At 41.8% G+C, this 27,729-nt stretch overlaps 1 protein-coding gene across 3 annotated transcripts in view; it reads right to left on the bottom strand.

Moving 5' to 3' along the window:
- EFCAB7 (EF-hand calcium binding domain 7) overlaps window positions 1-27,729 on the bottom strand; it is an 85,240-nt gene that overhangs the window by 33,440 nt on the left and 24,071 nt on the right. For 2 of the 3 annotated variants that reach the window (XM_030207006.1, XM_030207007.1), the window contains exons 3-8: window positions 25,165-25,376; window positions 23,475-23,561; window positions 19,133-19,328; window positions 17,819-17,937; window positions 1,187-1,328; window positions 302-411 (exon numbers count right to left, since the gene is read on the bottom strand). In XM_030207006.1, the coding sequence (XP_030062866.1) occupies window positions 302-411; window positions 1,187-1,328; window positions 17,819-17,937; window positions 19,133-19,328; window positions 23,475-23,561; window positions 25,165-25,376 (866 nt within the window). The remainder of the gene's footprint in view (window positions 1-301; window positions 412-1,186; window positions 1,329-17,818; window positions 17,938-19,132; window positions 19,329-23,474; window positions 23,562-25,164; window positions 25,377-27,729) is intronic. The other variant, XM_030207008.1, reaches the window with a different exon arrangement.

Here is a 27,729-nt window from a genome sequence, read left to right as displayed (position 1 = left end):
TATTTATTAGGATTTATTTACCGCCTTTTTGGAGGAATTCACTCAAGACAGTGATATGAAGGATTCACTAACCTTAGGCTAACCTAGAGTCCAATTCATTAAAGGTTTTTTTGTAGATAAAGAACTAAGAAAACCCCATGGTGTATCAAGAATATAGTGACTGCAGGACTGATGACATCTTTCAACCATATGTGCAAAGGCCATCCTGCAAACAAGATTTTAGTCTAATTGGTTTTTTTAATCTGCAAAATGTAGTATTTTCCATCTTGCTGTAAGAGATGCAAAACATTAAATATCAAACCTCTTTGTTTCTTAGTTCTGTGAAGCACACGAGCTGTAAATCCTCTTCATAGTCATCCTCCTTTAGAACATATAAAGCAGTATCCACTGAAATCCACTGTGATGGTTTCCCTGGTTTTTATTTAAAGAAGTTAAAGTAATGAAAAAAAATGGCCATCTAAGACACTAAGAGGGTCTTTTACTAAGGCGCATTCACGTATTTGGCGCATGCTAAAATTGTGGGCGCGCTAAACGTTAGAGACGCCAATGCATTCCTATGGGCGCCTCTAACGTTTAGCATCCACAATTTTAGCGCGCACCTTAGTAAAAGACGCCCTAACAAAACTATAGAACAGCACAGTTAAACCTTGTATGTATCTTGTGCATAACATTTTCAGAAATATTTGAATCCTTTTCTATTAATATTTCTTAATGACTAGGCATTCATGGCTTTGGAGTTGTCACAAGGAATGAGAAAACGCTTTTTTTATTTTTTTCCTTTTCCATTTTTTTCTGTTCCTATCTTAGATTTAAAAAAAGCAAAAAAAAAAAAAAAAAGCAGAGAAACCTAGCTGGTGAAGGTCTGGGAAAGAAGCTTTCTCAAAGAATAAATCCTCTCAGCACAAGGAACAGGAATCTTTATTCTACAAAATTAATGAACCAAGCAAATGGCCAAATATCTAAGTAAGTGGCATGACAATTTTCCATGGTAGTAAATGATATTTGGACAAAGTCTCTATTGGAGAAAGTGTTTTATGCCCTTTTTAGTTCTACGGACTAGAGAAGCCCAGGTACCTGTGCACCTTTACCCCTAAAGATCTCCCCCAGACCCTGATGATTCTAATAAATTTACCCTTGTTCCTCACTGGATTGAATACCCAGTTTATTTGCATATAAACAAATATACCTTCTATTTGGCTGAGGTTCAGAGGTTTAATAGTTAAATGCACTGTTGATTTCTGAGGAATGTGCAATCTGTAACGATGTGTAATTATTTCATTGTTTTCTTCCAAGAAAAAGCATCCTTTTGACTGTGCGCATTGCCATTCCTACAAACACAAACCAAGAGAACAAACAAACAACACCAAATTATTACCAGAACACTGATGCAACAACAAAAAGGGAAGCACTATCATCCTCTCTAGTCTAAAAATATTTGTTTAGATTTTTTCTTACAACATATTCAGTAGTAGATTAAGTGAGTTATATTTGTGTTCACTGTGTATTTCCCTGTCCCTGGAGGGCTCACAATCTAATTTTGTACCTGAGGCAATGGAGGGTTAAGTGACTTGTCCAACATCACAAGGAGCAGCGGTGGGATTTGAATCGTCCACCTCTGGATGTCAAGACTGGTGCTCTAACCTGTAGGCTACTCCTCCACTTCATATCTGCATCTATTCATACCGTACCATCTTTATTCTTTACAACCCAACAGAAGGTGGAAAGAATTATAGAAAAGGGGTTTAGAATTTCTCTCTGTGGGCAAAATACCTCTCCGAAAATCTAACAGAATGGGATGAAACATGGCATTATGGAGAAACTGGTAAAAACACACAAGTTTGAAAACATCGCTGGTCCCAATATTTTTGTTCATGGGTAAAAAACAAACCAATGTAAAAAAACTCCATGTATGGAGAAAAATCATTTGTTTCTCAAAAAAACCTGACTGAACAACTAACTCCGACTATTGTGAGAAAAAGTGCCCAAAACTATTTCTAAAAAAGATGTAATCTAATTATGTTAACTAATCTAAAGCAAGCCTGTATTCAATAACCACGACCCCTTGTCCAAAATGCCCTTTGACTTATCTTTTCAAATCATGGGTTATTGTGTCCGTATTACATGGCAGTGTTTGGTCCTGCTGACTGTAGACAATGGCCATTGCTCTGCCTCCGCTGGTAAATGTCTATCTTCACATCCAGCGTCATTGTGAATATAATCTGCTTTCTCGCGCTATCATTATCTTCTACAAGAGCACCTTGTTTTGCGAAAAAATTAGCTGCCTCAGGAAGGTGAAAAGGAAATTACAAACATAAGATGAAGAACACTAATGACCAGGGAAAAATATTTAATTTGTGATAACAGTTATTAAATAGTTAAAATGGTTCTGGGCCAGCCCAGTGGCTCAGTGCAGAAGGTCCTTAGTTCAGTCTTAAAGTCAGGTCTTGGCTAGAGCAAAGGATGCTGTGGGGACAACTCTCACAATCTCTAAGTGGTGGTGGTGGTGGGGAGGTAAGGGATCCAGCCATGGCCATTGCTTAAGTTTGCCATCTAGTGGTTGGATTAAGACCCATGATCAGAGAGTTCAGGAAGGACCCTGCCATAGCCTCTAGCCCATGACTGTCACTGCAATGACTACAATAAATATATTAAGAGGGGTTGTAAGATAGTAGAAAAATCACTGGGAAGTTGCAAAAGAATGCATATGGTGCCAAACCAAATCCAATGGTTGTAACTGGGTTGAAAGTACAAGCTGTAGGAAGAGATAGCTGGTAAAAAAAAAAAAGGTTCCTATTTATTGGTGGGAAGGGAGGTTTGTTTTCTTAAAAACCTGAATCTTTAAAACATTCATAAACCATACTATTATATCTACTCCAATTAATTTTTTGGCTGTTATTTAGTTGCATATTAAAGACAATTTTTTTGTGATGTCTTACGTGTGCTGTAGATATAAATTAAATCATGGATTGCTATGCATATACAGTACAGGAGATGGTGCTATGCACACTAAGTTATCATACTATTTTGCAAAAGCATCAGCTAAAAATTACACAGACATATGGCAATCTTACAACACTGCGATAAAAATCCAATAGTCTGTTAGCTATGATTACTTAACTCTGATCAGTTATTGTTGTGCACATTTATAGCAGATACCTGCTCTTTTTGATGAACAAAAATATGATGATGTTTCAAGCAACTGCCTTTCAATAAAAGTGGGTAAGGATTTTACTGTTTTTTTTTTTTTTTTGCAAAGCAGGATGTCGCTGGAGTGTAACCATTGGCTGGATGTAGTGAATCATTTTTTCTCTTGCTTATCTTGCCCTGTGAGGCCTTGCCACATGTTCTTTTCCCCCAAGCTCTCAATGTGAATGACCTCCAGTACTGCCATCATCTCCCACCACCAACAGTGCTAAATGCAGTATCTTTTCAGAGCAACTGTCAATGCTTCAGTCACTGTGCCCTTAAGAACGGTGTTTGGCTGTTCTATAAATGATGAGAGCTACATCTACAGCCCTTCCATTTCCTGGCATAACAGAGAAGAAGCAGCCCGCTATACAACAGGAACCCAGATCCTCTAATGGACTAATGGAATATACTCGGTTAATCATTTCCAGCATTCGCTAGCCATTTGTTTACACTCTATTTGGCTGTGAAGTGAAAAATGGCTCCTGCACAGAAAACCTGATGTTTTGTACACTTACTATTATGTTTGAATAGATTAGAAAAGCAAATTAAATTGCATGAGGGTTATAAACTCCTGAACTGAATTTGAAAAATAATATATGTTTCTTGAAGGCAGTGGTTTTAAATTTTAATATAGAACAAAAATGTCACCGTCTCGCAGTTTACGATTTAAAGCACTTCAGAGCCCAACAAACCCGGAGTTGTTATTTGAAACAAAAATGCTTCTCAAGAGAACAATGAGTTCAGTTTTTCCAGTGGTAGTTACGGTATATGGTCATCATAATTTTTTTTGCACACAGAGGTCTCCAGGTGCCCATTTTTAATGTGTCCTAGCAGTTTCCAGCTTATGCTCTATATATTTGTAGCTATTATTTGCTGTTGAATGAAAACTAGAAAAGGTTGAGTCAAGAAAGAGAAAACAAAAGGAAAAAGATCAATATTAACACTCAACAAATATTGACTTTGCAAAGGGACTTTGCTATTTTCCCCCCATAGGAACTGATATTGAATGAATGATTTATTGTAAAGAAAACAGAAAGAGCACGTTACTCTAAATAAAAATCAATATCATCAAGTTATAACTACAAGTTAATTGACAGGGAAGTAAATCAGGTCTTTGGTGGAAATCCATAACTCAGAAAATTAGGGTTAACCACAGAACTTTGGTAAAAAAATATGAGATGTTTACGTTTGAAAGGATGGAGCCTCGCCCTAGTATAAGCCTGAGGAAACTTGTTCACTAATGGAATTTCTCAGGGAATAAATCCAAATATTATGATAACACTGTATTGGTTACATAGCCTTCTGATTTTGAAAGCTTTTTAAAAAAGCATACACATTTTGGAAAACTCCATTATACTACTGGGTAGACTGGATGGACCATGCAGTTCTATACCTGCCGTCATCTATTATGTCACTATCAGGCTTATTTTTGAATGAGAAGGGCGCCCATATTTTGACACAAATCGGGAGATGGGCGTCCTTCTCCCAGGGTCGCCCAAATTGGCATAATCGAAAGCCAATTTTGGGCATCTTCAACTGCTTTCCGTTGCGGGGATAACCAAAGTTCACGGGGGCGTGTTGGAAGTGTAGCGAATGCGGGACTGGGGCGTGCCTAACACATGGGCGTCTTCGACCAATAGTGGAAAAATAGAAGGGTGTCCCTCACGAGCACTTGGCCGACTTTACTTGGTCCATTTTTTCTTACGACCAAACCTCAAAAAGGTGCCTGAACTGACCAGATGACTACCGGAGAGAATCAGGGATGACCTCCCCTTATTCCCCCAGTGGTCACCAACCCCCTCCCATCCTAAAAAAAAAAAAAAAAAAAACTTTTAAAATATTTTTGCCACCTCTATGCCAGCCTCAAATGTCATACCCAGCTCCATGACAGCAGTATGCAGGTCCCTGGAGCAGTTTTAGTGGGTGCAGTGCACTTCAGGCAGGCGGACCCAGGCCCCCCCTACCTGTTACACTTGTGGTGGTAAATGTGAGCCCTTCAAAACCCACCTGAAACCCACTGTACCCACATGTAGGTGCCCCCCTTCACCCCTTAGGGCTATGGTAGTGGTGTAGAGTTGTGGGGAGTCGGTTTTGGGGGGGGGGGGGCTCAGCACCCAAGGTAAGGGAGCTATGCACCTGGGAGCAATTTGTGAAGTCCACTGCAGTGCCCCCTAGGGTGCCCGGTTGGTGTCCTGGCATGTCAGGGGGACCAGTGCACTACGAATGCTGGCTCCTTCCACGACCAAAGGACTTGCATTTGGTCATTTCTGAGATGGGCGTCCTTGGTTTCCATTATCGCTGAAAATTGGGGACGACCATCTCTAAGGACGAACATCTCTAAGGTCGACCTAAATTTCGTGATTTGGGTGTCCCCGACTGCATTATTGAAATGAAAGATGGACGCCCATCTTGTTTCGATAATACGGGTTTCCCGCCCCTTCGCTAGGACGTCCTGCGAGGACGTCCTCAGGAAAACTTGGGCGCCCCTTTCGATTATGCCCCTCCACGTCCATCCAATCTACCAAACAGTCACATTCATTATTAATTTATCATTGAACCAACAATACAATAATATTACCAAAAACATTTTACTCACTAAGGGCCCTGATTACTAAGCAATGTTATAGGCGTTTTTAATGCGTTCTAACCAAGTACGTGCCTACAATATCCCTATAAACACTAACACACCTTAGTAAACAGAGCCCTAAATTCTACCTTACGTTTCCCCCTCCCCCACTGAGATATACAGTACTTGCATATATAGCATTTGATATGAAGGTGGTACAAAATATGCATACTTAATCCTGATCTGTCCTTGCCGTTTTTGGGCATTAGACTGTAAAAGTCTGCCTGGCACTGGCCATACTTTCCAACTATTAGAGCTGATGTCGAAGCCCACTTCAGCCCATTCAGATCTGTCTTGCTATATATTTATTTATTTAGATAATTTATACCCCGCCTTATACCGCACAAAGCACCCTCTAATCGGCTTACAATGAACTAAAGAAGCAAATGCATTGTCAGAAGTCTTTCTGGCATTGGCCTCACTTCTCCACTGCTGGAGTTGCCGTCTACGCACCACTCCTGCCCATCATAAATGAACTCAGAGCTGTTGATGTGTTAAATTTTGTTTTGATGCTACACGCTTTCAACTTATGGATCCTTTTCTCCAATATTCAAAACCATGTAACCACTGAATATTCCCAGTTAGCGCCTGGGAGATAACCAGCAATATCACTCGATACAGCTGGCTATCCCCACATATTATTTTCATATTCAGCTATTGTAAGCCGCTTAAGTAGCTGGCCCGCTTAAGTAGCTGGTATACCTTTAGCTGGTTTAAAGATAACCGACTATCTTTGAATATCAACTTAGCCGGTTAATTTTAAACCAACTAAAAATAAACTGGATCTTCAATGCTGCTTACCGGAAATGGCCCAGAATTGAATATCCAGGCTGACTGCCAACCGCGGGAGTTAACCGGGTTCCCTCCCACGGTCTGAATATCAGCCTCTTTGAGTCTATCCCACACAACTATCATTTGGGAAGAACCAAAAAGCTTAAGAAAATGAGAATCTGTGCAGTTAAGTTGACAGATTGAGACTGAGAAGGTGATTTTAGGTTGCCAATAAGAACATAAGAATAGCCAAACTGGGTCAGAATAAAGGTCCATCTAGCCCAGTATCCTGTTTCCAACAGTTGCCAATTCAGGTCACAAGAACCTTACAGAAACCCAAATAGTAGCAACATTCCATATTACAAATCCCAGGGCAAGCAGTGGCTTCTCCATGACTATCTCAATAGAAGACAATGGACTTTTCCTCCAGGAACTTGTCGAAACCTTTTTAAAATTCATATATGCTAACTACTGTTAACACATCCACAGGCAATGAGTTCCAGAGCTTAACTATTTGTTGAATGAAAAAATATTTCCTCCCATTTGTTTTAAACTTCCTCGAGTGTCTCCTAGTCTTTGTACTTTTTGAAAGAGTAAAAAATCGATTCACTTCTACTCATTCTACACCACTCAGTGTTTTATAGACCTCTATCATATCTCCACTCGGCCATCTCTTTTCCATGCTGAAGAGCCCTAACCTCTTTAGCATTTCTTCATATGAGAGAAGTTCCATTCTTTCTATCATTTTGGTCGCTCTTCTTTGAACCTTCTCTAATTCTGCTACATCTTTTTTGAGATACTGTGACCAGAACAGAACACAATACTCAAGGTAAGGTTGCACCATGGAGTGATACAGAAGCATTATAGTAGTTTTAGTCTTATTTACCATCCTTTTCCTAAAAATTCCTAGCACCCTGTTTGCTTTTTTGGCTGCTGCCACCGCACACTGGGCAGAAGATTTCAGCGTATTGTCTACAATGACATCTACAACTTTTTCTTGGGTGCTGACTCCTAAGGTGGACCCTAGCATCAGGTAACTATGATTCAGATTATTCTTCCCAATATACATTACTTTGCAACTGAGTACATTATATTTCATCTGCCTTTTTGATGCCCAGTCTTCCAATTTCCTAAGGTCTTCCTGCAATTTTTTCACAATCCACATGTATTTTAACAACTTGAATATTTTTGTGTCATCTGCAAAGTTAATCACCTCACTTGTCATTCCAATTTCCAGATCATTTATAAACATGTTAAATAGCACTTGTCCTAGTATAGATCCCTACGGCACTCCATTATTTACCTTCCTCCATTGAGAAAAATAGCCATTTAACCCTACCCTCTGTTTTCTGTCCAATAAACAATTTCTAGTCCACAAAAGGACATTGTCTCCTATCCCATGACTCTTTAATTTTCTCAGGAGTCTCTCATGAGGGACTCTGTCAAATGTTCTCTGAAAATCTAGATACATTGCATCAACTGGCTTACTTTTATCGACCTGTTTATTCACGCCTTCAAAGAAATGAAGCAAATTGGTGAGGCAAGACTTCCTTTAGGTGAATCCATGCTGGCTTTGTCCCATTAAACCATGTTTAGTTATATGTTCTGTAATTTTATTCTTTATAATGGTTTCCACTATTTTGCCTGGTACTCATGTCAGGCTTACCAGTCTGTAATTTCCAGAATTACCCCTGGAACCTATTTAAAAAATTGGTGTTACATTGGCCACCCTCCAATCTTCAGGTACTACGGATGATTTTAACAACAGGTTTACAGATCACTAACGGCAGATCAGCAATTTTATGTTTGAATTCTTTCAGTAACTTAGGGTGCATGCCATCTGGTCCAGGTGATTTACTACTCTTTAATTTGTCGATTTGACTCAGTAAGTCTTTCAGGTTCACCGAGATTTCTTTCCGTTCTTCCACATTGCCACCCTTGAAAACCATTTCTTTTTAACTGCAATTTATTTGGATCCTTGGTATAGTGCAGCATTTTCCACTCTGGAGTGTTCTAAAACTGAATTTAAAAAAGCTGTTGTGAAACAGTTAAAGTGGCTCATAAGTCTTGAACCTAGTGATGTGTTGACTGGGGCTCTTGGAGAGTCCCTTGTTAAAATTATTTTATGAGAATAATGTGTAAAGCAGCACTGGTAAAAACCCTTTAATAAATCTTGGTAACAGTGAGAGCTCTTTGTAAGAACTTGGTAGCACATTGCTGTTTGGATCACTGTGCTGATGACCCTTATGGTTCGTTGCACGGCATGTTTTCTGCTATCCTCTCAGGCCTTGAGAGTATGGATGCTGGAGGAAACAGAAGGATGTGCTACTAAGCAAGCCAGCCAGGCTGGTGACACTGACTGACTGTAGTCTTCGTAGCTCAGGGCAATGTGCTGAAATTAAATCCACTCACCAACTGAAGAAAAGAAGCATTACAGCCTTCAAAAACATCTTAAGATTTACCAGGCAGACTGATTTCCCCCTTTTATTTTCTATACAGTACATTTTATTTAAACCAAACCAGCACACTGACATTCAAATACCAGCTCCTGCCAGCAGGATCAAAATGCAACCCAATTTCTCACCATAGTTGTGTGGCAAATGTGACCTTTATTTACACTCTGTTATTAAGAATGCGATTTTTTTTTAAACAGAAAGCTTGTGCCTTTATAAAATACGATCCTAGAATCTGTCCCAGTAGAGCACAAACAATGATTTAGACATTTATCTTTCTCTGAAAAGGTGTAATCTGTGCATCTATTCTACATATATAGAGGCATATTTTGTAAAATACATGCAAACTTAGCAACTCCTTCTAAATTCAGGAGCCAATAAAGCAAACAGGATGCTAGTAATTATTAGGAAAGGGATGGTGAATAAGTCTGAAAATACTATAATGCCTTTGTATTGCTCCATGGTGTATCAGCACCTTGAGTATTGCATTCAGTTCTGGTTGCCATGTCTCTAAAAAAGATACAGCGGAATTAGAAAAGGTTCAAAGAAGAGCAACCAAAATGATAAAGGGGATGGAACGCCTCTCAAATGAGGAAAGGCTAAAGAGATTAGGGCTCTTCAGCTTGGAAAAGAGATGGATGATGAGAGATAATGATTGAACTCTACAAAATCTTGAGTGGTGTAGAATGAGTAGAAGTAAATTGATTTTTTTACTTGTTCCAAAAGTTCAGAGAGTAGGGGAAACTTGAGGAAGTTCCATGGAAATACTTTTAAAACAAACAGGAGGAAGTATTTTTTCTCTCAACAAATAGTTAAGCTCTGGAACTCTTTGCCGGAAGATATGGTAACAGTGGTTAGCGTATCTGGGTTTAAAAAAGGTTTGGACAAATTCTTGGAGGAAAAGTCTATAGTCTGCTATTGAGTTGCCCTGGGATTTGTAGTATGGAATGTTGCCACGATTTAGGTTTCTGTCAGGTACTTGTGACCTGGCTTGGCCACTGTTTGGAAAAAAGGATACAGGGCTAGATGGAATATTGGCCTGACTGAGTATGGGTACTCTTATGTTCTTATGTTAAATTCCACCCCCTGGAAAACCTACACCCAGACTACATAAAAGAAGGCAGGCATGCTCTTTCCCTGCGCATACTTTTTAAAAAGAATTTTATTTCTATTCAATGAAACTGTAAACAACAAGTTCTACAGTGTTTGCATTACAATAACCAACCCCCAATAAAATATATCTTGTTCTGTTGTATTTTTCCCAACAACCAAATACAAGATTTAGTGAATGAATATCAGTCCCACTGCTCTCCCCGAATCTTTCCAGACGCCATCCCATTGCTAGTATGCCCCAACCTATAAACCCATAAAACACTTACCATCTCTTATTACAACTTATCAAATCTTGAAGGGGTGAACAAACATGTGGATAAAGGTGAGCCGGTCAATATTGTGTATCTGGATTTTCAAAAGGCATTTGACAAAGTACTTCATGAAAGACTCCAGAGGAAATTGGAGAATCATGGGATAGGAGGTAGTGTACTATTGTGGATTAAACTGGGCAAAGGATAGAAAACAGAGAGTAGGGTTAAATGGTCAGTTTTCTCAAAGGAGAAGGGTTGATAGTGGGGTTCTGCAGGGGTATGTGCTGGGACCGCTGCTCATTTACATATTTATAAATGATCTAGAAATGGGAATAACTACTGAGGTAATTAAATTTGCTGAACACACAAAGAGGGGCATAATTGAACGGAGCGCCCAAGTTTTCCTGAGGCCGTCCTCGGACGGCTCCGTGAAGGGGTGGGGAAACCCATATTATCGAAAGAAAATGGGTGTTCATCTTTCATTTAGATAATACAGTCAGGACGCCCAAATCTCAACATTTAGTTCGACCTTAGAGATGGTCGACCTAAATGTTGAGATGGTTGTCCCCGGTTTTCCGTGATAATGGAAACCGAGGACGCCCATCTCAAAAACGACCAAATCCAAGGCATTTGGTCGTGGGAGAAGCCAGCATTCGTAGTGCACTGGTCCCCCTCACATGCCAGGACACCAACCGGGCACCCTAGGGGGCACTGCAGTGGACTTCACAAATTGCTCCCAGGTGCATAGCTCCCTTACCTTGGGTGCTGAGCCACCAAACCTCCCCCCAAACCCACTCCCCACAACTGTACACCACTACCACAGCCCTTACGGGTGAAGGGGGCACCTACATCTGGGTACAGTGGATTTTGGGTGGGTTTTGAAGGGCTCACATTTACCAGCACAAGTGTAACAGGTAGGGGGGGGATGGGCCTGGGTCCGCCGGCCTGAAGTGCACTGCAGTAGGGACCTGCATACTGTTGTCATGGAGCTGGGTATGACATTTCAGGCTGGCATAGAGGCTGGCAAAAAAAGTTTTTTTTAATTTTTTTTTGGGGTGGGAGGGGGTTGGTGACCACTGGGGGAGTAAGGGGAGGTGATCCCCGATTCCCTCCGGTGGTCATCTGGTCAATTGGGACACTTTTTTGAGGCTTGGTCCTAAAACTAAATGGACCAAGTGAAGCCAACCAAATGCTCGTCAGAGTCAGCCTTCTTTTTTCCATTATCGGCCAAAGTCGGCCATCTCATAAACACGCCCCCATCACGCCTTCCATACCCTTCCGAAACGCCCCCTTTAACTTTGGCCGGCTCTGCGACTGAAAGTAGTTGGAGCCGGCCAAAATCGGGTTTCCATTATACCGATTTGTGTCGGAAGATGGCCGGCGATCTCTTTCGAAAATAAGCAGGATAGTAACATAGTAGATGACGGCAGAGAAAGACCTGTACGGTCCATCCAGTCTGCCCAACAAGATAAACCCATATGTGCTACTTTATGTGTGTACCTGACTTTGATTTGTATCCGCCATTTTCAGGGCACAGACCGTAGAAGTGTGCCCAGCACTAGCCCCGCCTCCCAACCACTAGACTCGCCTCCAACCACCGGCTCTGCCACCCAATCTCCGCTAAGCTTCTGAGGATCCATTTCTTCTGAACAGGATTCCTTTATGTTTATCCCACGCATTTTTGAATTTTGTTACCGTTTTCATCTCCACCACCTCCCGTGGGAGGGCATTCCAAGTATCCACCACTCTGTGAAAAAATACTTCCTGACATTTTTCTTGAGTCTGCCCCCTTCAATCTCATTTCATGTCCTCTAGATCTACCGCCTTCCCATCTACGGAAAAGGTTTGTTGGCGGATTAATACCTTTCAAATATTTGAACATCTGTATCATATCACCCCTGTTTCTCCTTTCCTCCAGGGTATACATGTTCAGGTCAGCAAGTCTCTCCTCTTACGTCTTGTAACGCAAATCCCATACCATTTTTGTAGCTTTTCTTTGCACTGCTTCAATTCTTTTTACATCCTTAGCAAGATACGGCCTCCAAAACTGAACATACGGCCTCCAAAACTGAACACAATACTCTAGGTGGGGCCTCACCAACGACTTATACAGGGGCATCAACATCTCCTTTTCTTCTGCTGGTCACACCTCTCTCTATACAGCCTAGCAACTTTCTAGCTATGGCCACCGCCTTGTCACACTGTTTCGTCACATTCAGATCCTCGGATACTATCACCCCAAGATCCCTCTCCCCCTCAGTACCTATCAGACTCTCACCGCCTAACACATAAGTCTCTCGTGGGTTTCTACTCCCTAAGTGCATCACTTTGCATTTCTTCGCATTGAATTTAATTGCCAAACCTTAGACCATTCTTCTAGCTTCTGCAGATCCCTTTTCATGTTTTCCACTCCCTCCCGGGTGTCCACTCTGTTGCAAATCTTAGTATCATCCGCAAAAAGGCAAACTTTACCTTCTAACTCTTCGGCAATGTCACTCAAATATATTGAACAGAATCGCCCTAGCACCGATCCCTGAGGCACTCCACTACTCACCTTTCCCTCATCCGAGCAAATTCCATTAACCACCACCCTCTAGCGTCTGTCCGTCAACCAGTTCATAATCCAGTTCATCATGTCGGGTCCTACCTTCAGCCTGTCATGTTTATTCAAGAGCCTCCTGTGGGGAACTGTGTCTATAGCATGTCCATGGTTCACTTCTCCGGTCACCCAGTCAAAGAATTCAATGAGATTCGTTTGGCACGATTTACCTTTGGTAAAACCATGTTGTCTTGGATCTTGCAACTTATTGGCTTCCTGGAAATTCACTATCCTTTCCTTCAGCATCGCTTCCATTACTTTTCCAATAACCCAAGTGCGGCTTACTGGCTTCTTTCCTACCACCAATTTGTGAAGGGGGACCACATCCGCTGTTCTTCACTCCCACGGAACCTCTCCCGTCTCCAAGGATTTATTAAACAAATCTTTAAGAGGACCCACCAGAACCTCTTCGAGCTCCCTCAATATCCTGGGGTGGATCCCGTCCAGTCCCACGGCTTTGTTCACCTTTAGATTTTCAAGTTGTTCATACACACTCTCTTCCGTGAACGGTGCTATATCCACTCCATTCTCATATGTACTTTTGCCAGTCAATCGCAGTCCTTCTCCACGATTTTCTTCTGTGAAAACAGAACAAAAGTATCTATGTAGCAAATTTGCTTTTTCTTCATCATTATCTACATAGCGGTTCGCAGCATCTTTCAGTCTCACAATTCCCTTTTTAGTCTTCCTCCTTTCACTAACATACCTGAAGAAATTTTTGTCACCCCTCCTTACATTTCTAGCCACTTGTTCTTCCGCTTGCGCTTTCGCCAGACGTATCTCTCTCTTGGCTTCTTTCAGTTTCATCCGGTATTCCTCTCCGTGTTCCTCTTCTTGAGTTTTTCTGTATTTCAGGAATGCCAACTCTTTAGTCTCTATTTTCTCAGCCACTTGCTTGGAGAACCATATCGGTTTCCTTTTTCTCTTGCTTTTATTTACTCTCCTTACATAAAGGTTTGTGGCTCTATTTATAGCTTCTTTCAGCCTGGACCACTGTCCTTCCACTTCTCATACGTCCTTCCAGCCCATCAGCTCCTTCCTCAGGTATTCCCCCATTTTACTAAAGTCAGCATGCTTGAAATCCAGGACTTTCAGTTTTGAGTGGCCGCCCTCCACTTCAGCTGTCATATCAAACCAAACTGTTTGATGGTCACTGCTGCCCAGGTGGGCACCCACTCTGACATCTGACACACTATCCACATTTGTAAGCACCAGATCCAGCGTCGCTCCCTCCCTCGTGGGTTCCGTCACCATTTGTCTGAGCAGAGCACTTTGAAAAGCATCCCCGATCTCTCTACTTCTTTCCGATTCTGCAGATGGAACCTTCCAATCTACATCCGGCAGATTGAAATCTCCCAGCAACAGCACCTCTCTCTTCTTTCCCAACTTTTGAATATCTGCAATCAGATCTTTATCTAGTTCTTCCAATTGTGTCGGAGGTCTGTAGACAACACCCACGTGGACAGAGGTTCTATCATCTCTTTTTAAGGTGATCCATATCACTTCTTCCTTTCCCCAGGTCCCTGTCATTTCAGTCACTGCGATATCATTTCTCACATGCAGAGATACTCCTCCACCCTTATGACCATCTCTATCCTTCCTAAACAGATTATAGCCTGGTATGTTTGCATCCCATTCATGGGAACCATTGAGCCATGTCTCCGTGATTGCAACAACGTCTAAGTCTGCCTCCAACATCAGGGCTTGAAGGTCATGAACTTTATTGCTTAGACTGCGAGCATTTGTGGTCATCGCTTTCCATCTACATTTCAGTGGAATTTTTATCTTCTGTTTAGTTTCTTGTTTAGTCTCACTTCCTGCTGTGTTGGTAACAAGTGATTTGCTAAGATTGTTGTTTTCTTTGTTCTCTTTTCTACTGACGCATCTTAGTAGCTTTAGCTGGGGGTGACCACTTGAAGTGAACTGCCTCCATATGCCACCCCCGCCTTCTAGTTTAAATGCCTAGAAATATATTGTCTGAATTTCTCCCCAAGGATTTTTTTTCCTCCCACAGTGAGATGTATTTCGGGAAAATCCACTGCTTATTTCTATGACAAGCAGCATAAAATGTATTGTACTCTTTTGGGATCTTGCCAGGTTCTTGTGACCTGGATTGGACACTGTTGGAAACAGGATACTGGGCTTGATGGACCTTTGGTAAGTCCCAATATGGCAACACTTATGCTCTTTTGTTATTCTGAAGTCATGTTATTTGAGTTGGACCTAGGAAGGCTCAGCTGTCCAGGAAGAACAGAGGCCAATGTTTACATTTGGGTAGATATGTTCAAAGATGTCTGGTCAGCATGACATTCTCCTTGAAGGGAGATCACGTCAATCGAGATAAGCTCATCAGAGAAGGGGCTGAAAGGTGAACCCATTGGAAGTAACAAATAGTAGGCTGACAAGATGTCAGAATAAACATTTCTCCCTGGAATTTCCCTAGAACTCACCTTGGACTGTTTAGTGCCACGTCTTCATTATCACAGGCCTCAGGACACACAAAGGAACAGGGGCAGATCTTCATATTGAGGTCCATAATCAAAGTTTATTATAAAAGGCAAGAACTGGAAACAGTTTTTTTCTGGTTGTTGAGATCTTGCGTGTTGGTGAGTAGATGAGGGAAAAAAAGTCTCACTGACTGATTTACCTTCAGGGAAAAGCAGCTACGTTCTCATTCCTGTGTTTTGGGCTTCCACTTTATCATTTATCTCAGAGTAAACAGGCAAGTAAGGGGATAGTTAGCTAAGTAAATAATCTGTATGATGGAGGAGTAGCCTAGTGGTTAGTGCAGCGGACTTTGATTCTGGGGAACTGGGTTTGATGCCCACTGCAGCTCCTTGTGACTGTGGGCAAGTCACTTAACCCTCCATTGCCCCAGGTACAAAATAAGTTCCTGTATATATTTAAACCGCTTTGAATGCAGTTGCAAAATACCACAGAAAGGCGGTATATCAAGTCCCATTTCCCTTTCCCCTTTACTTTGGATAGAACTGATTCTGCTAATGGTTAACATATTCTTTACATGTAGTTAAAAGAAAGTATGATCTCTACTGATCCAGACATGCTTCCTGCTATATTGTCATAGGCACTTTTCCCTTAACAGCGTAACCTGAGGAAATACTTTACCGAAAGGGTGGTGAATTATAGGTGGTAGAGACGAACCCCCCCCCCCCCCCCCCCGATATATAAAACCATTTAACCAGCCAGGAATGGCTCCTGGCCGGTTAAATGGCACTAAACCAGTTATCCGGTTAGCATTTATAGGATAACCGATTTGTGCGATATAACCAGCTATCTGCTAATATTCAGTGCATTGCTGGCTAAGTTTGGCAGTAAAATTAGGCTGCTGAAATAGCAGACTTACCTTTGGCTGGCTTAAACTTAACCAGACAGCACTGAATAGTGGCTTGGTTGGTTAAATTTAAACCGGTCAAAAAGCACTCGGATATTCAATGCTGGTCACCGGAAACAGCCTGACACTGAATATCTGGGCTGACTGCTGATCGTGGAAGTTAGCTGGACTCCCTCCCATGATCTGAATATCAGGCCCAAAGACTGTATCTGAATTCAAGCAAGCTTGGGACAAGTAAAAAGAATCTCTAAGGGAGAGGAAAGGATATTAAATGGCATGGATGTGCAGACTAGATATGTTATATCGTCTTTATCTGCCTTCATTTTGCTGTGTTTGACCTTACACATTGGATGTTCACTCAAGGCCACTACCATTTTGCATATTTTCCTTGCAAATGTCCACACCGTCTGCATACTCTGTTAGCTCCAGTTCTCCTCTGATCCTCAAGTTGTTCCATCACTTTTTTTTCCCAAGTCCTCAAGCTTATCCAAAAGCAGATTCTTACACACCTCCACTTATGCCAACCTTTTATTTAGTTTACTCATGTCCTCCATAGACTCCTCCACTCTCTCTTCCATTTTCTCCATCTGTTGTTCTAGGTCTTCCACATCTGAACATATCTTCAGCAGTACCTCCAAACGGTTGCCTCTTACCACCAATACTTCTACCTTTAATTCTTGAAACCAGGCCCTCAAATCTTTTCTAGTGACCTGGGCTACTGCCCGGTGCTGCTCTCCCTTCTCTCCCACTCTGATATCAATCGCGGCTACCTTGGAAGCCCTTTGACCTGCTCTGTGACTTGTGCTGAATGCATAGTCCTTCAGATCCATTGTTCTGCTGCGAGTGCTCAACGTGGGTAGGTATAGCTCTCGGTTCAAGGTCTGCTGTTATTGGCGTCTTAACAGTCCTGCTTGGTCAATGACGTCATTTCCTCCACCTACACATATGTGTGCATGCAGTCAAACAATTTTATAAAAGCTCTTTTCTGATGCAAAATAGGCTTTACATGTGGAAAATGTTTTATAAAATTACCTCCTATAAATATCAATATTACAATAATATAAAGCATCAGTATTCATATGCTCAAGACTTATATTGAGACTTACTCTCATACAACTGGAATCAGTAATAGTTTCTGCAAAACCTATGTTTTACAAATGGCAACTTTAACTGCTCCTAAATTCAAATGATCACTGTAAGTAGTTTTACCACTTCACTGTGCTGCTTTTAAAGTAATTTATTAATATTTAAAAGTGTTCTTTGTAGCTGTGACATGCTTGTTTTAATACTTTGCTTACACTGTGGACTCATATCTTGCTTTGCTGATAATGGTGAGTAATATGTTTCCAAACAAGTAAATAAATTAAATTTCAAGCTGTCTCCCTATTGCCTTACCTTTGAAACTAAAAGTATAAGTATAAAAAAATAAACCCAGAAAGTAACAGCAATGATATTAAAGATTACCTTTATAGCGTTTGGTTCAATTAGCTTTGAATTTTTAGCACTGTTGGCACCCATGCTGATAATGGACGAAATAGATGCTTTGTAGCTCCGGGCTGAAGAGGGCCGTGAAGATCTGTCAACTAAAATATTGCTATTAATTACTTACATGGTTCACTTGCATGGGTGTTACACTTTTGTCATAGTCAGGCAAAACTAGAACAATTAGCAGGAAATTTGCAGGCCTAGACCAGAAGTATTGGAACAAAATGATCCTCGGTCTGTTACACAGCTCAGATGTGGTAACATCTGATCTGTGTTAGTTGGTTGTCTTCATTTAACAGCTTAAAAAGGCAATTCTCCAAATGAGTGTGCACGGTTATGCATGCGTAAGTGCACAGAAGAGCAGCACTATAAGACAGCACGCACTTGACATGCATGCCACAGTGGTTTCACAGCACAGTAGGCAAACTATTTAATATGCAGCCCAGAATAGCTCCACCTGGAATTTCACCGTCTCTGAATCGGAGGGTCACAGGTTCAAGGCTGGCTGGTGCGCCAATGGAGGGGAAAAAAAAGCAGAGAGTTTTCTCTGAATTCAAGAAAGCTTGGAACAAGTATATAGGATCACTAAGAGATCCTTTTACCAAGCTGAGGGAAAAAGGGCCATGCGGTAGCGGCGGGGGCCCTTTTTTCCCATGTGCCAGGGCCCTTTTTCCCCGCAGTGGGTAAAAAGCCCCTAAAAAAATGGCCATGCGGTGGGGAGCACTCACTGCCACCTATTGAGGTGGCTGTAAGGACTCCTACAGTAACCCGGTGGTAACATGGCGCTGTCCAATTACCACTGGGTTAGTACCATGGTAACAAATTTTCACTGTGCCGGAAATGGCGTGTGCTTGAGGTGGAACTACCACCGGAGGCCACGTTGGGCCGGTGGTAGTTCTGGGTTGCCGTGCATCAACCCTTTAGTAAAAGGGCCACTAAGGGAGTGATAGGGAGAGTAAAGGGCACAGATGGGCAGATTGGATAGGCCATACAGTTTTTATCTGCCTACATTTGTCTATGTTTCTATGTAAGAAGGGCAAAGACATAGGTGGAGCATGGGAGGGGCATGGGCGTGGCTGAAATCTGCACACACAGCTTATAGAATACTTTTAAGTTACATGTGTTATACAGCTGTCTGAACTGGACCTCAGCAGAAGAAAAATGCAGCCTGCATAAATATGTATATGCCTGTGTAAGGCAGGTTGTGGATGCCATCTGTTACTTCATTTGCAAAAAGATATTTAGAAACTTATTTCCAAGAAAGGACTGCTTCCTCTTGTGCTCTCTGAATACCTTTTTTTGGTATGCTGTCAAGGCCAGTTTTCTTTGGGGTTCTTGGAGACGGTTTAGAGGCTGATGATGCTGTACCTTCAGGAGACTTGCCGGCATGACTTCCAAACTGCTGCTGTCTTATTTTACCATCAGCTTCCAGCTTTTCTACTGCTGTCTTGAGACACTGCTCTTTGGTTGCAATAAATAATCTACAAAACTATAGGGCATGAAAGTACAAACACATCAGTTAGATGTTACATTGTGCAGTTTAAGCAAATAGTTTCCAGTGCATCACATTTACTTGTGTAATGTAGAGAAAGCATCACATGACCAGACTAAAATGCTAGGGCCATAAAAGTTCATAGAGCACACAAGTACAGCCTTTATCTATTGGCAAACCATTATATATTCTCAGCCTGTTCAAAGACAAGAAAAAACTGAGGAAACCCTATGATAAAATTCAGAAGCAAAACAAGCTGAGTTTGCACAGAAGTTGTGAAAGACAAAATATTTATTTGTTGCATTTGAATCCCAGATTTTCCCACCTATTTGCAGGCTCAATGTGGCTTACAATTTTCCGTCATGACTTATGTCATTTCAGAATACATATACAATTATTTGTTTGTTACATTTGTACCCCGCGCTTTCCCACTCATGGCAGGCTCAATGCGGCTTACATGGGGCAATGGAAGGTTAAGTGATTTGCCCAGAGTCACAAGGAGCTGCCTGTGCCTGAAGTGGGAATCAAACTCAGTTCCCCAGGACCAAAGTCCACCACCCTAACCACTAGGCCACTCCTCCTTAAATCAGCATAAGGTTTGAGAACCACTAGTCTCTCTAAATAAAACATGTCTACTTGTGTATGGTAGTCATTGGATCTGCGTTAGTTAGTTAGTTAGTTGGCTTCATGTTACAGCTCCAATATGACGCTTCGCTCTACCACCCCAGTTGCAGTCTGGCACTAAAGCCTATCTGTTCTCTAGTTTCACTAGCTGTACACTGCCCTGGTAAAATTCCTTTTCCAAAAATGTGGCCAATAAATAATAACAAATAAATATAAAGTATTATTAGTGTTTCTCTGTAACACAGAACATGATAGAAAAGATTATATGGCCTATCCAACAGAAGGATTTCCAACATGACACTATTACAAATGAGTTCAACCATGATGCTGGAAATGTAAAAGTGGGTGAATGCTCCACTTCAGCAGAGCTGACCCAGGGGCAGTGCCAATATCCAGATCAAGGCTACGCAATTCCAGTCCTCGAGGTCCACAAGCAGGCCAGGTTTTCAGGATACCCACAATGAATATATATGAGAGAGTTGGGTTAAATGGTCAGTATTCTCAATGGAGAAGGGTAGTTAGTGGGATTCCCAGGGGTCTGTGCTTGGACCAATGCTTTTTAACGTATTTATAAGTGACCTAGAGATAGAGTAACTAGTGAGGTAATTAAATTTGCTGACGACACAAAGTTATTCAAAACTGTTAAATCACAAGAGGATTGTGAACAATTACAAGAGAACCTTACAAGACTGGGAGAAAGGGCATCCAAATGGCAGATGACATTTAAATGTATTGTACTGTTTTGGGATCTTGCCAGGTACTTACAGTATAACTTAGATTGGCCACTGTTGGAAACAGGATGCTGGGCTTGATGGACCTTTGGTTTGTCCCAGTATGGCAACACTTATGTATTTATGTAGATTTGCATACCAAGGAGGCAGTGCATGCAAATCATTCTCATGTATATTCATTGTAGATATCCTGAAAATCTGGCCTGCCTGTGGACCTCGAGGACCAGAACTGAGTAGCCCCGATCTACATCTTTGGAAAAGATTTGCTGAAACCAATTCAGGAACATAAGCAGGGAATCTCAATACTGTTTGATTGTTAAGACGCAAGCCAGGAGAGATGGGTTGGGAGGAGGTGGTGGTTGAGGTTGGATAACATAAGAAAAACTTTCCAACTGTAGAGATTTTGTGACCTTTATATTGTTTGTGTTAATGGTTGAGATGTTGTAACCTTGTTTATACTGTTTTGAACCTGTTCTTTGATTTTGTTGTATTGTTGGTCACTTCTGATTTTGGAGTCAATAAAGATATTTTTTAAAAAAAAGTGAGTTCAACCTTATAAGTACATAAGTAATGCCACACTGGAAAAAGACCAAGGGTCCATCGAGCCCAGTATCCTGTCCACGACAGCGGCCAATCCAGGCTAAGGGCACCTGGCGAGCTTCCCAAACGTACAAACATTCTATACATGTTAGTCCTGGAATTGTGGATTTTTTCTAAGTCCATTTAGTAGTGTTTTATGGACTTGTCCTTTAGGAAACCGTCTAACCCCTTTTTAAACTCTGCCAAGCTAACCGCCTTCACCACGTTCTCCAGCAACAAATTCCAGAGTTTAATTATGCATTGGGTGAAGAAATATTTTATCCGATTTGTTTTAAATTTACTACACTGTAGTTTCATCGCATGCCCCCTACTCCTAGTATTTTTGGAAAGCGTGAACAGACGCTTCACATCCACCTGTTGCACTCCACTCATTATTTTATATACCTCTATCATGTCTCCCCTCAGCCGTCTCTTCTCCAAGCTGAAAAGTCCTAGCCTCCTTAGTCTTTCTTCATATGGAAGTCATCCCATCCCCGCTATCATTTTAGTTGCCCTACGCTGCACCTTTTCCAATTCTACTATATCTTTCTTCAGATGCGGCGACCACAATTGAACACAATACTCAAGGTGCACCAAGGAGCGATACAACAGCATTATAACATCCTCACACCTGTTTTCCATACCTTTCCTAATAATACCCAACATTCTATTTACTTTCCTAGCCACAGCAGCACACTGAGCAGAAGGTTTCAGTGTATTATTGACGACGACACCCAGATCCCTGTCTTGGTCCGTAATTCCTAATGTGGAACCTTGCATGACGTAGCTATAATTCGGGTTCTTTTTTCCCACATGCATCACCTTGCACTTGCTCACATTAAATGTCATCTGCCATTTAGCCGCCCAGTCTCCCAGTCTTGTAAGGTCCTTCTGTAATTTTTCACAATTCTGAGGCCATTTCCAGTTCTAGACTCTTGGTTGGGCTACATCTCAAGTTTGACCCTGATCAGTTCACTTAGGGTAAAATTGTTATTTCACCAGATCGAATAATCACTGCACATGCACTTTTCCACTGTGTGTCGTGGTGTGGTGTCACGTCTGTGGCCGTGACCACCCTCAGACTTACCTCATTTCTGGGGGCCAGCAGCTCTGCTGGCTTCTGTCTGTCTTTGTGTTAGTCTTGTCTCTGGCTCTGTGTGCTGATTACTTCACTAGACCTCACCTGTGCTATGCCTCTCTGGGGAGCCAGCATCTAAGATGGCTGCCACCGGCTCTGTGCCAGCTTCCAAGATGGCTCCTGCCTGTCTTTCCTGTGGGCTCACTTCCTATGTGTGTCAAGCCTCTCTTTGGGGTCAGTGTACTTCCTGCTTCTGTCCTGCTGCTGGTGACTCATCAGTGAGAGCCTTCATAAGGAAGGGCTGTGCTTGCAGTCAGGGCCTTTTGCATAAGTGTTATGCTCTTAGGCCAGGTCAGGTTAGTAAGTGTCTGCTGCACTACTGCTTAGCCTCTCTCTGGGTTCCAGCCCAGTTTCTTTCTGTGTCTGTGTCTCTGTTGTCCTTCCGTGGGGGGTCTTCCCTGCCACTGTCTGTCTGTGGACTGTGGGTCCTTCCTGGCTTACCCTGTGTTTGGGGTGAAGCCTCTGCTCCTGGCTTACCCTGTGTTTGGGGTGAAGCCTCTGTTCCTGGCTTACCCTGTGTTTGGGGTGAAGTCTCTGCTCCAGGATTACCCTGTGTTGGGGTGAAGCCTCTGTTCCTGGCTTACCCTGGGTTGGCTCATTTTCGAAACAGAAGGACGTCCATCTTTCGACATAAAATGGAAGAGGGATGTCCTTCTCCCAGAGACGTCCAAATTGGTAAAATCGAAAACCCATTTTTGGACATCTCCAACTACAGTCCGTTGCAAGGACGTCCAAAGTTCAAGGGGGTGTGTTGGAGGCGTAGTGAAGGCGGGACTTGGGCATGCCTAACACTTGGACGTCTTTGACTCATAATCGAAAAAACACAAGGACGTCCCCGACGAACACTTGGACGTTTTCACCCAGATGTCTTTTTTTAATGAATAAGGCACAAAAAGGAAATGACCAGATGACCACCGGAACGAATCAGGGATGACCTCCTGTTACTCCCCCAGTGGTTACTAACCCACCCACCCTCAAAAAACATCTTTAAAAATACGTCGTGCCAGCCTCTAATGAATAAGGTTCTATAACTGTCTGGCAGGTTTTTAAATGTCTTTATTGACAATATACCTTGTTGTAGTCAAGTCTGCCATGGTTGTTTACATCAGCTAGACGTATGATGGTCTTCACTTCCTCTTGACTCATTTTCTCTCCTCTCTGCAAAAAGAATGTTATATTTCACTTTCTCTTACAATCCCATGGAACTTTCCTTTGTTTACTAAAATTAGACCAAATAATTTGCATTAGAAAATTCAGAATCTGTAATATTTGCAGAGGCAAAAAATGAAAATAGATTATTAACGTACTGACTGCATTCGCTAATCTTTTCTGTATGTAAAGATGTATTTGATGTTTTTTATATTGAAATTATTTGCTGTATTTATTCTATTATGAATTTGTATGCTATGTTTACAAAGATGAGCTAAGAAATAGGCTTAGCTTTAAACGCAGGACTTTCCCACGGGCCAAGCCCATTTCTAATGCATCTCTAAAATAGGGTTTTCTTTTTGCAGCTCCCCTGCTAATTTTTTCATTAGCATGCAAGACCTGCAAAAATATTAATGCAGGAGCACTTAACACCTCCTATTTAAGAGGCCTAAGTGCTCCTGTATTGTCTGCATTTTCCAGTTAGTGCATGTTAATGAGAACATGTGAACTGGATATCACTTCCTCACCCATTCTCCACCCGCTTCCAAAAAATTATAAATTAAATATATAGCACATGACTAGCTCGTGATGACAGGCAAATTGTGCGTTTTGCGCTAAGCTTTTTCTCATGCATATTAGGGCTTAGTGCAACTTGGGGCCCTTTTACTAAAGTTTAGCAACACTACTGGACATTAGTGTGAGCTAAGTACCATACGGCCCATAGGTATAAAATAGGACACGCAGCATTTAGTGAACACTAATGTTCGTTACTGCGTACTAAAGGGTCCATTTACTAAAGTTTACAATGCGCTATTGGACATTAGTGTGCGTTAAGTATCACATGGCCCATGGGTATATAATAGGACATGCAGCGTTTAGTACACGCTAATCTCTGTTAGCGCACACTAAGAGGGCCCCTTAACTTGTTAAAAAGCATATGGGCAAGCGGTCCGCTAGTCTCAGTAAAATGGAAGATGAAGAAGCAGACACAGTGGAAGATGAAGTTACGAGCTTTTATTGCAGAGAGTGGGTAAAAGGATGCCCAACACGGCCGTATTTCGCCTAGTGTGGTTGCTTCAGGGTTGATATAATAGCTCAAGAAGTTATTCTGTCATGCTAGTGAACGAGCAAAGACCTCCTGATTGTTGAATGCTCTGTGTTTCCTGGGTGTTGTTTATACCACAACTTAGGTCTCTTACCTTGGGGAAAGTGACAGGATTAAGTCTTTGAGTTATTACATTGCCCCTAAAGTAGCCCCATTGGATGAAACATGGCCTTGTTGGGCGTTCTTTTACCCACGCTCTACAATAAAGGCTTGTAACTTCATTTTCTACCGTGTCTGCTTCTTCATCTCCCCTTAATTTGTTATGCATCATATTTTTATGCTACTGTCTTGTGACGAGTATTGAAAGGTATGTGTAAACTGAGAATAGATTTGATAGAATCGGTTAGGAAATATATACATTGTGGACATAATTCCAGCTCCTTCTTATGGTACTTTTAGTTAATTCTTTTGCAATAACAAAATAACTCATGAAACCCCATGCAAAACTGCATCTAGACAGACAACGATTTCAATGTAATTTCAAAGGCACTCTGTAACATTACTTACTGTAGTAAGAATTTTATAAAGATCTTCATGCAAAATATAGCCTGTGTTACCCGGATCAATTTTTTGAAATGCTTTCAGCAGCTCGGTTTTTGTAGCAGGGTTTTCTTTTTTCAAGATAACACAAAAATCATCAAAATTCAACCCTTTGGTTTTTGATGTCCAGTACTTATTTAGTACCTTTTGAGATGGATTTCTTCCAGCCTGCTGAAGAACTGTAAAATTCAACAACAACAAAAAATGTCTATTTAAAAGCAAAAAGGAAAACAAATGTCTTCTGTTCATCTTAGATGATGCGACTGAAAATGTTTGCTCATGTATCATAAAGGACACCTTCATTGTTTTCTATATTATACGAGCAAGAGATCAGGTGAATAGTTCTATCAGTTAGTAGGACCTCTGGTAGTCTAATAAAGCTAAAGGCTTTATTACCACTACCTTTTTATTTTCTCTTAATTTAAAGTTTTCCAACCAAAAGATCTGTATGGTGAATGAGGTAACTAACCTTAAGGAGATAATTTTATAACAGGTTACCTATGAGTTAAATCAACATAAGCGCCTACTTTATAAAGTTACAGAGGTGCAAAGGGGATCATTTTCAAAACAATTAGGTTACTTGGAGGCTCATTTTCCGAAGAGAGAAACGTCCAAAAAGTGTCACAAAGCACCATTTGGACAAATATCTTCTCAAAACGTCCAAATCGGTATTTTCAAAACCTATTTTGCAGATGTTTACCTATGCAATTCGTCTGCAGTGTGTCCAAATCACAAGATGGCGTGTCGGGGTGTTTTGAAGGTGGGATTAGGGTAGGCTTAGGGCATGCCTAACACTTGGATGTTTTACAGCCATAACGGAACAAAAACTTCAATGTTTTGATCTAGACCTGCTTTTCTAATGAATAAGACAAAAAAAGGTGCCCTAAATGACCAGATGATCACTGCAGGGAATCAGAAATGACCCCCCCCTTACTCCCCCAGTGGTCAGTGACCCCCACCCACCCACCCCCCAAAAATGTGAATAAAAATAACAAACACCAGCCTCTATGACAACCTCAGATGTTATAGCCAAGTCTATTAGAGAAGCATGCAGGTCCCTGGAGTATGTGTAGTGGTGGGTGCAGTGCAGTGCACTGTAGACAGGTGGACCCAGGCCCATACCTTCCCCTACCTGTTACACCTGTGGTGAAAAATGTGAGTCCTCCAAAACTCACTAAAAACCGACTGTACCCACATATGGGTGCCCCCTTCACCCATAAGGGCTACTGAAGTGATGTATAGTTGGGGGTGGTGGGTTTTGGAGGGCTCAGCGACAAGGTAAAGGAGCAACAGTGAGGTGTGTACCTGGGAGATTTATATGAAGTCCACAGCAGTGTCCCCCTGTGTCTGCCCCATTGCTCTCCTGGGATGTCTGGAAGACCAGTCTGCTAAAAATGCTGGCCCCTCCTACATCCCAATGGTTTGATTTTGTGCGTTTTTAACTTGTGCACTTTTTTTTTTTTTAAATGGCCTAAAAAGATAAACAAATAAAGCATAAACCTTGTTGAAAATGGTATTTTCAAAAAGAAAGATTGATGTTTTTCTTTTTTTGAAAACGGTTACATTTGCTATTCAGATTTGGGACGTTCAGCACAAAAAGTCCAAAGTCCGACTTAGAAGTCATATCAAAAATGCCCCTCCACGTAACTTTGTCAGTCTAAATGCTTTGAAAATACGCCTCTATGCATCTTTAAAAATACTAGGAAATTTTCTTTTGGTGTACTATCTTGAATTAACATTACTTTAAGTATTAATAAAAATAATTCCAGTGGTAAACATACAGAAATCATGGCTAGACTGAAGCCACACACATTTATTTACGCTTGCTCATTAATGTTGAGCATAAATGTTAGTGCATAAAGTATACAAGTATTTTATACAGTACAAACATAAATTGCAACTCTGCCCACACCCTGCCCCAGAACGCACCAGCATACAGACCACATAAAACTATTCACCTTCTTAGCACCAGATGCACTTTTACATACATAACCTGTAAGGTTTTATGTGCAAAAAAATGTGTTTATAAAATTACCCCCCCCCCCCCCCCCTCACATTGAATGCCATCTGGAAGGCGCTTCGGGACCTGACTGTAGAGCGAATGCTACATACCTGTAGAAGGTATTCTCCGAGGACAGCAGGCTGATTGTTCTCACTGATGGGTGACGTCCACGGCAGCCCCTCCAATCGGAAACTTCACTAGCAAAGTCCTTTGCTAGCCCTCGCGCGCCCGCGCGCACCGCGCATGCGCGGCCGTCTTCCCGCCCGAAACCGGCTCGAGCCGGCCAGTCCAGTATGTAGCAAGACAATACACTTCAAGGGAAGACTCAACTCCAAAGGGGAGGCGGGCGGGTTTGTGAGAACAATCAGCCTGCTGTCCTCGGAGAATACCTTCTACAGGTATGTAGCATTCGCTTTCTCCGAGGACAAGCAGGCTGCTTGTTCTCACTGATGGGGTATCCCTAGCCCCCAGGCTCACTCAAAACAACAACATTGGTCAATTGGGCCTCGCAACGGCGAGGACATAACTGA

This window comes from Microcaecilia unicolor, chromosome 6 (genome assembly GCF_901765095.1).
Source record: "Microcaecilia unicolor chromosome 6, aMicUni1.1, whole genome shotgun sequence".
Classification (NCBI taxonomy): Eukaryota; Metazoa; Chordata; class Amphibia; order Gymnophiona; family Siphonopidae; genus Microcaecilia; species Microcaecilia unicolor.
This window is presented reverse-complemented; position numbering and strand designations above follow the sequence as displayed.